The following is a 13,327-nucleotide window of genomic DNA, read 5'->3' as shown; positions in this document are numbered from 1 at the left end:
ACATGTATAACTAGAAGAAGACAGCTCAGATTCAAAGCTTTTAAAGAGTAGGTGCTTGGTCTTTAATGTTATTCAAACTTAATCCGAAGTAGTTTATTATTATTTTTTTAAATCCAAAGTACTTTCTAAAGTTTCTAATGTTCTGAAGTGTTAAGTATATACATTTTATATATTTAAATAAATGTGTATGTAAGAATATTCATCATTTGAATAGGAATTTTAAATTCTGGCAAAATGTGCATAACACAAAATTTACCATTTTAACTATTTTTAAGTATACATGGTAATGGCATTAAATATATTCACATTGTTGTACAGCCATCACCATCATCAATCTCTAGAGCTTTTTGCATCTTTCTTAACTCAAACTCCATATCAATTAAACAACTTTCAATTTTCCTTCTTTCCAGCCTTTGCAACCATCATTCTACTTTGTTCTCTATGAATTTAATTATGCTAAGTACCTCATTTGTGTGAAATCATACAGTATTTGTCCTTTCATGTCTGACTTATTTCACTTAGCATAATGTCAGCAAGATCATCCAAGCTATAGCATGTGTCAACATTTCCTTCCTTTTTAAGGCCTTATAATAATCTGTTTTATGTATAGTCCACATTTTTTTTTTTCATCCACTGATTCTTGGGTGAAAATTTTGGTCACTTTACCTTTTGTGAAAATAAATTATGCTTTTATGAACATAGTATACAGATTTCTATTTGAGTTCCTGTTTTTATTTTTTGGATATAAACCCAGAAATAGAATTTCTGTATCGAATAAGAATATATATACATATATATATGTGTATATATATGTATATATATATGTGTGTGTGTGTGTATATATATATGTGTGTGTGTGTATATATATATATATATATATACTTACCACACCTACCACCAAGGCACCCATAGTCCCTTTATCATAGTGTTTTGGGAACCCTCCACACTTTGTTCTTCACTCTTCTGCAATAAGAATACTTTATTGTTTATTTTGAAAGTGAGAAATTAGTGAATGTTGTCAATGATATTTCCACGTCAAAATTAGCCTTTGATATTTTTATGTAAGAAAGTATTACATAAAATTTTTAGATAGTTTTTTATTTCTTTTATATCCTATAAAATTAATTAGTCATTGATTTAGAACTGTCTGTACTCTTTTAAGAAGTATTTGAAAGTAGCCTGAACTGGGATAAGGACTTTGGGGCATATATGGGCATACCTTTGCACGTTCTCCCTTATAGACTTCTAATGGGCTATTGCTGAAGAAATTCATCATACAGGTACTAGGAGTCACTGAGGTTTCCATCGTATCTTTTGGTAAGATATAAAACTGCTCTCCTACCTTTGCACTGTCTAGTTTGTATAGGACCCTGTAATTAAATCAAACACCCCAAAATTTATTACACACACACTGTTGGTTTTTATTCTCCATACATAAAAAATATTTTCTTGAAAGATCTTCTTAGAACATTTATTTCCCCCGCCCCCAAAATCTGCTATAACCTGATCTCTACTAAAGAAGATTTTACTTTTTTGTTTATTCTTAATAATAGTGTTTTTATATATCAGTGGTTTGAGTAACTTGCGGTTATGAGAAAAAATAGTTTTACGTATTGTTTTTGGGTTAGACATTTTGTGACTTTGGGCAAGTCAGTTAATCTCTTTATATCTCTATTCATAAATTTAGTGACACAAATGTTTTCTAAAGTGGTTTCTAATGGTAGTACTTTCATTTAATTGCTTTTTGAAGAATTCTGTTTTATGAACAATGCAAACTTAAAGATACCAGTACAACCTAAAGTGTGTATCTTTTTGTAATATCATTGTTACTTGCTTTAGATGTAATAATTTTAGGTTAATCAAGAGCTTTAATAACTAGAGAGAAAGTACTTTACTCGCCATGTCTTAGTAACATTAAAGCATACTCTAGAAGTTGGTATGGAAAGAGGTAACCAAGACCTCTTTCCTACAATTAAGAGGGATGAGAATTCTACTCAAGTTCCAAACATTGTCAAATAAACCACTGGGAAAGAATTAAGTAAAATTTTCACACATTGGCTTTCTTGGAAAATACTGAACTTAATTCATTCAGGTTTTTGATAAATTAAACGTATAATTATAATAACTGTTGAGATTAGTGGCTGTAGATTTGTAAAAGAATTCATTTAATAGTCAACTGACACCTAATGACTTCAGTGTGTCAGGCATTGGAATGGGTGCTAGATATACAAAGCTGAACAAGAAAGATAAGATCTCTGTCCTTTTAGTGTAGATCTAGTTGCATAAAAATGACATCAACCAAATAATCACACAAGTAAGTGTATAATTTTAAACCTTGACCTATGCAGCAAACTCATCATTAGACTATCTCTTTGGAATTAAACAAAGCTAAATTCATTCCCAATTCTACCATGTGGTAGAATTGCCAGTGTTGAGCAACTTTCTAATTACAATTAAAATGACAACAGTATACTTCCTAGGTTGTTGAGAGGATCAAATGAGATAACAAATGTGATTTTTTTAAATTTATTTTTTATTTGTTCATTATCTGTCTTCCTAGATAAGAATATAATCTCCATGAGATTGGAATTTTTTTTTTTTTTGGTATGTCTTATTAATGCGATTTTCTTAGCCCTTAGATCAGTTAGTCACACCATGGATACAAATATATATTTGTGAATGAATGAAATTTATACTTATATTTTTTTCTCTCTATAGTCAAATTGATTCTAGTTGCTGCTCACATGGCTCTCTCTTACAGTTCTGCTTCCTCTCATCTAATTGTACCCTGGACCAGAAAATATCTAAAGTTATAGAAGTTTCTGAATTGTAATAAGAGACATTCTCTAGTAAGACAGAAGGACTCTCTGAACTATAACAGTGAACTTTCATACATGAACTTACTTAGATCTTTTTAAAAGATTTTCGATATCAACTGTAATCTGTATCCTTGAGTTTGTCAGATAATCTCATAAGTGAAATGTTACAGTTCTTCTAGTAAAGCATACTTATTTTAGCTTCACATCATGTATTTTTTATATATTAGGTTAAATTTAAATTTTGAGTTTTTAAAGTAGGTCACCTATTCTGAATGTTAATTTTTAGTGGATTATGTAGAACTTGTTTGCTAATTTTCAAAAAGTTTTTAGTCATTTTTATAATATCCTAATAATCTGGTCTCAAAAGGTCTTTAAAGTAAATTCACCTGGTTAATTATTTTCCAGGACACCTGTTTGTCCACTTGTTATTCATTGATTTCCATCCCCCATCTTTTAACTAATGCATGTGTCTCCCAGAAATGTCAGAATTTTTTCTTAATCTTTGTTAATTTTAGCATCAGGATCTAAGATGAGTCACCAGGAATTGAGCAACTTAGAAGATTGAGTCATTAAACAAATGATGCATTACATTTTATCATCATAGAGATAGTTATTGGTTTTTAGATCTCATACTCTAAAATGAAAACAAAATGTAAATGAACCCTTAATTTACCCTAGGGGGCATTATCTTTGAGAAAGTGAGTTTCTACTTGAAAAAAAAGTCTGGATTTTTATTATTGTTGTTTGCTTTTGCTTCAGTGAGTCTCAGAATATAGTATGAAATTAAATTCCAATGAATCATTGCCATGCTATTTATTTGCACTAATGGTAATTATCTCATGATATGCAAACCATTCTTTATAATTGGTTATCATAATTGAAAAACTACAGTTAAACTGGAAAACTAATCACATAATTCTTTTTACACATAATACTTTCAATAGTTGCTTTCATTTATGAGAGATATTGTGAGCAATCTATTCTAGGCTGCAGTTTTTTTGTTTGTTTGTTTTTAAAGATTTATTTATTTATTTATTTATTTATTCAAGCATTGGGTACAGTCAGATGTGCGGGAGGGTGAGAGAATTCACCAGAGCCAGAGCAGGGAGCAGAGCAGGCAGAAGGACCGAAGTACACTGCTGAGGGGAGCAGCGGGCGGCAGGAGAGGTCTGCGCGCCATGTGGGACCCTCCTCCCGTGGCCGGGGAGCAGCCAGGGATCGAACCGGTGCTATAGAGTCTGCAGGCAGCTTCGCAACCCAGCGCTCAACCGCTGCGCTACCGGGGAGGGCCTAGGCTGCAGTTTTTAGCATAATTTTGAATTCCTATGAATGACATTAATTATTGTATTAGCTAGATTTATAACATCAATGGGGAAATAAAACTACTTCTGCTGTTTGTTGAAAGTAATAGCAGTAGAAACTGTTTTTCCTTATTACCACTAATAACATGAGACTAAAATATAGTGTTATTGGGAATATTTAAAATAAATTACTAGGGCCTCCCCTCGTGGTGCAGCGGTTGAACGCTGGGTTGCGAAGCTGCCTGAAGCCTCTAGAGCGCCGGTTCAATCCCCAGCTGCTGGACGAGGGTCCCACATGGACGAGGGTCCCACATGGCGCGCAGACCTCTCCTGCCGCCCACTGCTCCCCTCAGCAGTGTACTTCGGTCCTTCTGCCTGTTCTGCTCCCTGCTCTGCCTCTGGTGAATTCTCTCACCCTCCCGTACTTATCTTTAAAAAAAAAAAACTCTTTTAAAAAAAATAAATTACTATATGATTCCAGTGGATGGAATATCACACAGTTATTTTTTTAAAAATTGTATAAAGAGTATGTATTCAAATGGGAACATGCCGACTTTAGAATGTTAAGGGAGAAAATCAGAATACCAAAATCATTGCACAGAATGATTTCATGAAAAAAAGACTTGAAGGATAAAAATCAAATATTTAATGAAAGCTATGTTTCTGTTTAGAGGATGGGATTTTGAAAATATTTTAGCTTTTTTTTCAACCTTTTCTATTTTCAAATTTACCTTTAGAGTAAAAAAATAGTAGTAGCTAGTGATTTGTAAAATAAAAAGTCCCAATATCAAACTATCTCATATCAGAAAAACGGAGATTATATTGAAGAATTCGAACTGTATCTCCCAAATTGTGGACTAGATAGAAATTTCTGACAAATTGTATCTCAATTCTCAGAAAAATATAGTTTTCACATTGGCTTCTTAGTCTCTTTGCCTTTATGCTTACTAAAGTTCCACTGGAAATTAAGAGAATTAATTCATCTTAACTGCTTAGGCATTCAGAATGTTTTCTATTGAATAAATATTAGAAAAAATTAAAGTGTTAATAAAATGTGAACTCATGACTTTTGATTATTTTCTGAAAGCTTTCCTTCATTTTGTTCTTTTCATATTAGAAGAAATTGTTTAGACTTGATACCTATGTCTTGGTCTTTTATAAATCAAAATGTCTTAACCTTTCACTGTGCTTACTGTTCTTACAAATTTATGATTTTCACATGTGATAAACTAAGATAAATTTTGATTGTATTTTCTTATCAAAAACAAACTTTAAAAAGTTACTATTTAGGTGTAGTGTGTTGTATATGTACTGTACTAATAAGCACAGAGCTGGAATGTTAAAACTGCCTCTGTGTATGTGTGTGTGTGTGTGTGTGTGTGTCCAACAAGTATTTATTGAGAATCTGTTGTATGCAAGGCACAATATTAGAAACTTCTGATACAAGAATAAATGATCACAGTCTTTGCATTACTTAGTCCAGAATGGGAAACAGGCATTAATCAAATATTCATACAACTAAATATAAATTTATCATCATGAAAAATGCTCTGAAGGAAATGAACAGTGCTATCAGAGCTCCTAGGGGGATTTGTCTTTGTCTTTGTAGAGAGATTATGCAAAGGCTAAAAGACCTCCCATAGGAACTGACTTAACTGGGAGCCAAATGATTATTGGGAATTATATAGGTGAAGGAGGATGTGAGAAAATTCCAGGAAGCAGAAATAACATATAAAATAGGTCTTGTACTATGATTGTGAGTTATTTGAAATGAAAGGAAGCAGTGTGACTAGAAGATCGGGAACAGCAGAGAACATGATGCAAGATCTGGCAGGAGAATGATGACAGGGGCCCATCCAATCAGGGCCTCTTACATTAATTAAGAATTTAAGTGTTTTTCTCTAAAACAATGGGAACTTCCTGGACAAAGAACCTCTTTTTGTGTTGGTTCTGTTCCTGCATTTCTAGATTCTAGGTCTTCTGACGAGATCACCTCTAGTACTGCCTTCTGAAACTGCCCTCCTCCTGGACCTTGATTCTCTTCTCTGCCAGCCACCTGACCTGCACAGAGCCTAACTTGATATCAGCGATCATCTGTGCCTATGGCCCACTCTTGACCATGATGATCTAGCTCCATGGCTAGTTTCCTAAAAGCATACTGATATAAAGTTTTCCATAGATAGCACATTTATGTATTACTATACAAAGTAGCATCAGAACATGAGGTTGCATCTATGGAGAAAACCATTATATTTTAAACCTTTCTTGGAAAATCTTTAGAATGTTTTGTTAACAGGCACTAAAACATTCTTGGTTTGAGCTCTTAGAAGACTAAAATTAATATTTTAAAAGTGAAGTAATTGTCATTTCTTGTCCCTGTATTGGTCTGACCAGCAGTGTATACTTAATTATCTAGATATAAATGTTTGATAGTGACAAAATTACATATTATTCTCTTTGTTTTCACAAGCATAGGCCTTCAGGTACCTTTATATCTGGTTTCTTATCACAATGTGAATCTTTCTTGATTTACTTGCTTCATCTACAAGCTAATGAGTATTTTATAGCAGCCATAAATACTATTTTAAACCATTAGTACTATAGTAAAACTGTTTTTTATGTTAACTATTTAATACTGTTTTTACTTGAACCAGACAGCACATTTTGAAACGATATGCTAATTATCAGTATTGCTTATAGCAGATTCACTTGACATTACAAAATTGACTAGCTTTTGTCTATATAAATCAGGTTGAACTTGATATCTTGTACTAACTGGGAATATTAATTATATTTTATACACTATTGATATAAATAAAGTTAAATGTATGCAACAATGAGGATTAAATTCTTCCTGATTTTTGGATGTTCAAAAATTTAAATGTTTAAAATTAATATGAAGAATAATTATAAAATTATGCTTTTTTCATGTATAATTTGTGTGCTGTTATATTGTAGTTATGGCTTCTACATCATCAGAAGGTAAAAAAATTCTAAGATATAATAGAATCATACCTCTCTTTCCAAATTAACTGAAATAGTATGTAGTACATATTTAAGAGCAATTAATGATAAAATGATGATACTTTTAACTTTTTTAAAGCTAAAATTTCACTATATGCAAAAAGAATTCAGTGTAATTAGAACATTACATGCTCTATATGAATTAATTGATTTACAATGAACATTTATATTGTACTGATGAACTGATATGGACATTTCTAACTGAATGGGATATTTGTTTTATAGAGAAAATAGAAGCAGAAATTATATTCATAGCTTATGTATGTAATCCCTTGTTAATATACATTCTTTCACCAATTGTTACCGCAAAACTGGCTAAAATTAATACTCTTCTATCATAATAAATTGAGGCGATTTACATTTAGTTTTCTTTGTCTTTTTTGTTTGTTTTCCCCCCACCCACCCTCTTCTCAATTATTTCATGGCAATTCAGTGCTTCAGAGAATTTAGATGAGCTCTCTTCCACCAGTAGTTGGTTACTTAACCAGAAGCACAGTAAGAAAAGGAGAAAAGACAGGACAAGATTGAAATCTCCATCCTTGACTATTATGAGTACAGCAGCTCGAACAAGGCCGCTTCAGAGTTTCCACAAACGAAAGCTCTACAGATTGAGCCCCACTTTTTATTGGACTCCACAGGTAAGGTCATCTCTGGATAAACACGAAAAATTTTTTTCATCAATATATTTCTCATATGAGACTATGCATTGAATACAGTTTTTTATAATAATGACTCCTAGAAAGCTTTAACAATGTAATTTATAAATATGATATTTCTCAGATTTTACTGGTAAGGGTAATAAGGAAAATACAAGTACTCCGTATTTGTCTTTTGATTAGTAAAGAGGAAAGAAAATCCGTACAGCTATCTGTAGTTTTGGAGGAAGTGAAGTTGCTCTTTTTCAGGCCTGGTATTTGTTAATCTTGGTGAGCACACCTTTTCCTTTTTCTAGAACTTGAGCAATGCAATTTTAGATGTCCATGCTTCCACTTTATATCAAAAAAGTGTGCTTCATTAAAAACATTTATTTTGAAAAGCATATTTTGACTTGTTTGCAAAATATCAGGTAGACTTTTTTTCAGTGCACATCTGAACACACTATGGTGAAGGGCAAAACAAGTTATCTCTAATTCTTGTTGTATGATGTGCTTTTTTTTCCTACTATATTTTGAAATAATAAAGGAAAGAAATTCTTCTTGTTTCTAATTACTATTACACTATTTTAAGTATATTTATATAAAAATTAAGATAATTTGTTTTGCTAGGAACCAATGTTAAGTTTGGTTTTATGGTATTAAATTATAACTAGGAATGTGGATTCTGACATTCGTTTTTATGAATAGACTGATTTTTACAATTCAATAGTTCATATTATTAATATGATCCCCCAACATGAAAATATTTCTTTCAGAATTTTAAAAATTTTCCATAACTCAATGGGAAAATATTTTTATTTAAAGTTCTTGTATCTGAAATAATATTTTATTTATTGAAAATTTCTTTAAAGTTGATCAGAGCAATAATTATTCTTGAAATCAGTTTTATAATTTCATTGTTAAAAAACAGAATTGAATAAACTATTTTCCAGGAAAATAGTTATTTATTTGTCTAAACTTGATGTCATTTCTCTCAGGAAACTTTCCTTGGTATCCTCACTATGGGGTATATGTTGATATACTTCCCTGGGTTATAATATTAGTCATTATTTTATAATCACTTTATTGCTCTATGTTCTTATACTGTAAATTCTTAGATCACGACTGTATATTTCTGAATCTACAGGGTCTTAATCAGTTACTATCCAGTTGATAGCATGTACTCAATAAATAATTGTTTGAAACGGCTATTTTTAAATAATTGCTCTTAATGTCTGAAAGAATTAATATAGTATAGGCTATAGAAAGATTTAAAAAGCAATGGACAGTAAGAACTTGAAAGAGAGAATGTTTTTTTAATTTAAATTTTATTTTTATATTCCCCATACAATTACAACCCCCTTATTTTGACCCCAATCCCTCCTTTCCCCGCCCCCACCCCCCATAGAGTGTCTCTGGTTCATCGTTATTTGTTGATTTTGATATTTTCTTGAAAGAGAGAATTTTGATTTGCCTTGTGAAAAGAATCGAAAGCATAATCTCCAATGGAACTCTATAATGATGAAAATATTCTATAAATTCTGAGATCCAGTATGTTAGCTATATTCGGCATTTGAAATATGGCAAGTGCAGCTGAGGACCTGATTTTTTAGTTTATTAATTTTCATTAAACTAGCCACTGACTTCCAAATTGGATATAATAGGTATAGATTGGAACTTATCCTGACAGCAGTGAGTACATCTGGTGCTCATTTCTATTTTCAAATACCATTCCCCACTAAAAAGAATGAGATCTTTGGAGAATAGGCTGGTATCTAGGACTGCAGAAGAGAAGATAGGAGATGAGCCTGCCAGAAACCTTGGTGGTGTTCACAAGAAATAATGAGAGCATGTCAAAAGAATGTAAGAGATAGCTTGAATAAGCTCCAATTGGCCTAGTCTGGGACTAACTGGATTTTGCAATAACTAAGAATTGTAATAATTCATCGGAAAAATAGGAAGTCATGAATACCTACTGGGGTATAGAGGGGGGAAAGGTGGGATGGTGGGAAAAGGAGAACTTTTCTATATAGGAGAATAAATGCTGGTTAATAAATATGGTATCAGCAGTGAAATTAGAGAATCATTGCAATAATTATAGTAATGACTGGGCAAGAAACTTCAATGGTCAGAAAACTAGATACAGTATTACTGTATCAAAACTAGATAGAGTATCACTGTAGCTATCCCATGAGATAAATACATTATCACTATAGTTTTTTGGCCAGCGATGCATTATCTGAATATATAAAAGGGCAATGGAAAGAAGTGGAGTCTTCCAATACTAGGTACAATAGAATACATAGTTGGCTGATCATCACTCTTATTACAACAACTACATGTACAAACTGTAAAAGAAATGTTATCATACTGTTAAAGATGTGAGCAGAACTTCTGGTTTCAGTTTCAACATATAAAAAGCTTGGGAGTCACTTCTGTCCTTACAACAACAAAAAGATGAACAAACTGAAAACCAGTGCTTTTTCATAAGCCAGTCAGAGATGTGAAATTTAAGGGCGATTGCCACTTCAAAATATGGAGAGACAGGCAAATCCAGAGAGTCACAACCAAGATCTGTTTAGCTAGAACTGAAACCACAGCAACCATTAGCAGAAACACTTACATGGTAATTTTGAAGAAATGCTGGGGGCTAAGAAGGGGCTAGCTTGAGAATGAGAAACTTTTAGAGGCCACAATTTTAAGGCGATCCCACACTTTCATGGACTCTGACATCCCGCTAGGTTCTCACATTGAAGAGCCAAGAAGGATCCCTAGTGGCCTACCATAGAAAAGGAAGAGTAACCATTATGAAATAAACCCAGAGCATTGTCTATCTATAAAAAGACCTATTCTTGGGAGAGGGTGGAGGAAGGGATGCAAATATTGTTTAAAAATGAAAATGATGTAAAAAATAATTAAAAAAAAGATAAAAAAAAAAAAAGACCTTCTCTTTAGGAGAGAATTTTTATCAGAGCCTAATTCCACATGGGAGAAGAATATTTCTCCCACTTTGGCCTCCTGTAGCCTTTCTGTGTTACCTGAAAGGGAATGGGAGTAATGACTTCTTAAAGTCAAAGTCCCGGGACACATTGACCTGAGATTTAATCATAAGATCAGAGTAAATTACGGTACTTTAGTAGACATGCTTCTCTCCCTAACACCACACCAACAGGACTCTAGTGTAGTGACAGTGGGGTACAGCTGCAAGCCACAGATTGTCTGAGGAGTGCTTAAAGAGGTTAGAAGTTACCAGGGGAGGCAAAAACAAGGACACTAGAGGAATTTGAATTATCAGGCACCCACAACTACAGCAGACATCAAATGTAGCCCAACTCTTAGTGGGCTTAGTGAGATTAACATAACACCTTATGACGAAGGTCTGTTTATTACCTGATATATCATGTCTGTTATCAACAAAAACTTACAGGGAATGCAAGGGAAAAAAACACTCTGAAGAGACAAAGCAAGCACCATAACTGTCTTTGTCAAATATGACAAAGAATGGGTTGCTATTATTGGGCCTCCTTGGTGGCGCAGCTGTTTGAGTGCAGTGCTGTGGGGCTGTCTGCAGCCTCTGTGGTGTGGGTTCGATCCCCGGCCAGCCAGGGAGCTACCCACATGGTGCGGCAGACATCTCCTGACTCGCCCGCTGCTCCCCTCAGTAGTGTGTATCGATCCGTCTGCCTGTTCTGCAACCCGCTCTGTCTCTGGTGGGTTCTGTCACCCTCCCTTACCTCTGGTCTGTGCCCCAGCTCTAGTATAGATAGATGAATCTTTAAAAAACAAAAAAGAATGTGTTGATATTATCTTAAATAACTATAAATAATAGTTAAAATCTTTAATGGATAAAGTAGAAAACATGCAATACATGGGCAATGTAAGAAGAGAATGAAACTCTTATTTATTATTGAGGTTACATTGATTTACAGCACTATGTATGACTCAAGGGAATACCTCCTCAGGTGTGCCTCACCATGCCCTGTCTACTCCAGGGCACCCACAGCCTTTTATAATATACCTCAGGTCAGTTGCCCCTTTGCTCCCATCCTGCCCTCCACCTCTGGCAGCCTAATTCTGCAGTCACATTTCTAGGTTTTGTTTTGGTGTAGTGTTGCCAATTCCATTGTTTTGTTTCTCTGTATTCTACATATGAGTAAAATCATCTGGTGTTTGTCTTTCTCCTTCTGACTTCTTTTATCTAGCATAATCTCCTCCAGTCACATCCATGTTTTCACAAATGGCAAGAGTTTGTCTTTTTTAATAGCTAAGTTGGATTCCATCATGTATATGTACCACATCTTCTGAACCCACTCACATGTTCTTTGATCACTTAGGTTGTTTCCATAACTTGGGTATTGTAAATAGTGCTGCATGAACATAGGAGGGCATATATTCAAATGAGTGTTTTTGTATTCTTTGGATAAATACAAAGGAGTAGAGTTGTTGGATCATATGGCATATCTCCTTTTAATATTTTGAGAAAACCTCTGTATAATTTTCCATATGGACTGGAACACTCTACATTTCCACCAGTGTATGAGGGTTCCTTTTTTCCACATCCTTACTAACATTTTATTGTTTCTGATTTTTTTTTTTGTTGTTGTGGACTATTCTCATGGGAATAAGATTGTGTCTCGTTGTAGTTGATCTTGCTTTTCCCTGGTAAGTAGTGTTCAACAATTTTTCATGTGCCTGAGTGAATACATTTGCTATATAGATGTACATGTAGACACAGATATAGATGTAGGTGTAGATAATAGCTATTTATAAAGCCAACGAGAGTGAGGCAGGGATAATCAGAATAGGTAAATAGGTAATCTCTGATCAGACAGGTAAATGGAAGGAATATAAAAATTCTGAAATACACAATTTAGCAGGTTCTTTGCAGCTGTTAGCTCTTCCTTGTGGCTTTTTGGCAGCATTGTTTATGTAACTTTTTCTTAAAAAAGAGCCCCCCTTTTTTGCATATGTATTAGTTTTCTCAACATGCTTTTTGCCTGTAAAATGCTAAAGGTCAGAGGCCTTTTCATGTTGTCTTAGTTCAAATTCAAGTCTTTAAAACTTTGTAGTCTTTTTATGTGTCTCATTTAAATAAACTCTAATGAACAGAAATCTCAAGTCAAAGCCTTCTTAAATTTGGACTTCTGTGAGCTGTTGTGAGTCAATAACCCTGAGATATGTGGACGCACTTCTGTCTAGAGGGTATCATTGATATTCTTTAAGATTTAATAATCTTGGGCCTCCCTGGTGGCGCAGCGGTTGAGCATTGGGGTGCAAAGCTGCCCCCAGCCTCTGCGGCGCCGGAGGAGGGTGGCGTGCAGACCTCTCCTGCCGCAGCCTTGTACTTCGGTCCTTCTGCCTGCTCTGCTCCCTGCTCTGGCTCTGGTGAATTCTCTCACCCTCCCGCGCTTCTGACTGTACCCAGTGCTGGAAGGAAAGAAGGAAGGAAGGAAGGAGGGAGGGAGGGAGGGAGGGAGGGAGGGAAGGAAGGAAGGAAGGAAGGAAGGAGGGAAGGAAGGAGGGAGGGAAGGAAGGCAGGCTTCAAAAA

At 34.2% G+C, this 13,327-nt stretch overlaps 1 protein-coding gene across 4 annotated transcripts in view; it reads left to right on the top strand.

Annotated features, from left to right (window-relative positions):
* The window catches only part of KANSL1L (KAT8 regulatory NSL complex subunit 1 like), a 92,019-nt gene that overhangs the window by 45,479 nt on the left and 33,213 nt on the right, over window positions 1-13,327 (top strand). For all 4 annotated transcript variants that reach the window (XM_037523968.2, XM_037523965.1, XM_037523967.2 and 1 more), the window contains exon 6: window positions 7,578-7,782. In XM_037523968.2, coding sequence (XP_037379865.1) covers window positions 7,578-7,782 — 205 coding nt within the window. The remainder of the gene's footprint in view (window positions 1-7,577; window positions 7,783-13,327) is intronic.

The sequence above is a fragment of the Talpa occidentalis genome, unplaced genomic scaffold (genome assembly GCF_014898055.3).
Source record: "Talpa occidentalis isolate TD23 unplaced genomic scaffold, MPIMG_talOcc4v2.1 talOcc4.3, whole genome shotgun sequence".
NCBI classification, from domain to species: Eukaryota; Metazoa; Chordata; class Mammalia; order Eulipotyphla; family Talpidae; genus Talpa; species Talpa occidentalis.
This window is presented reverse-complemented; position numbering and strand designations above follow the sequence as displayed.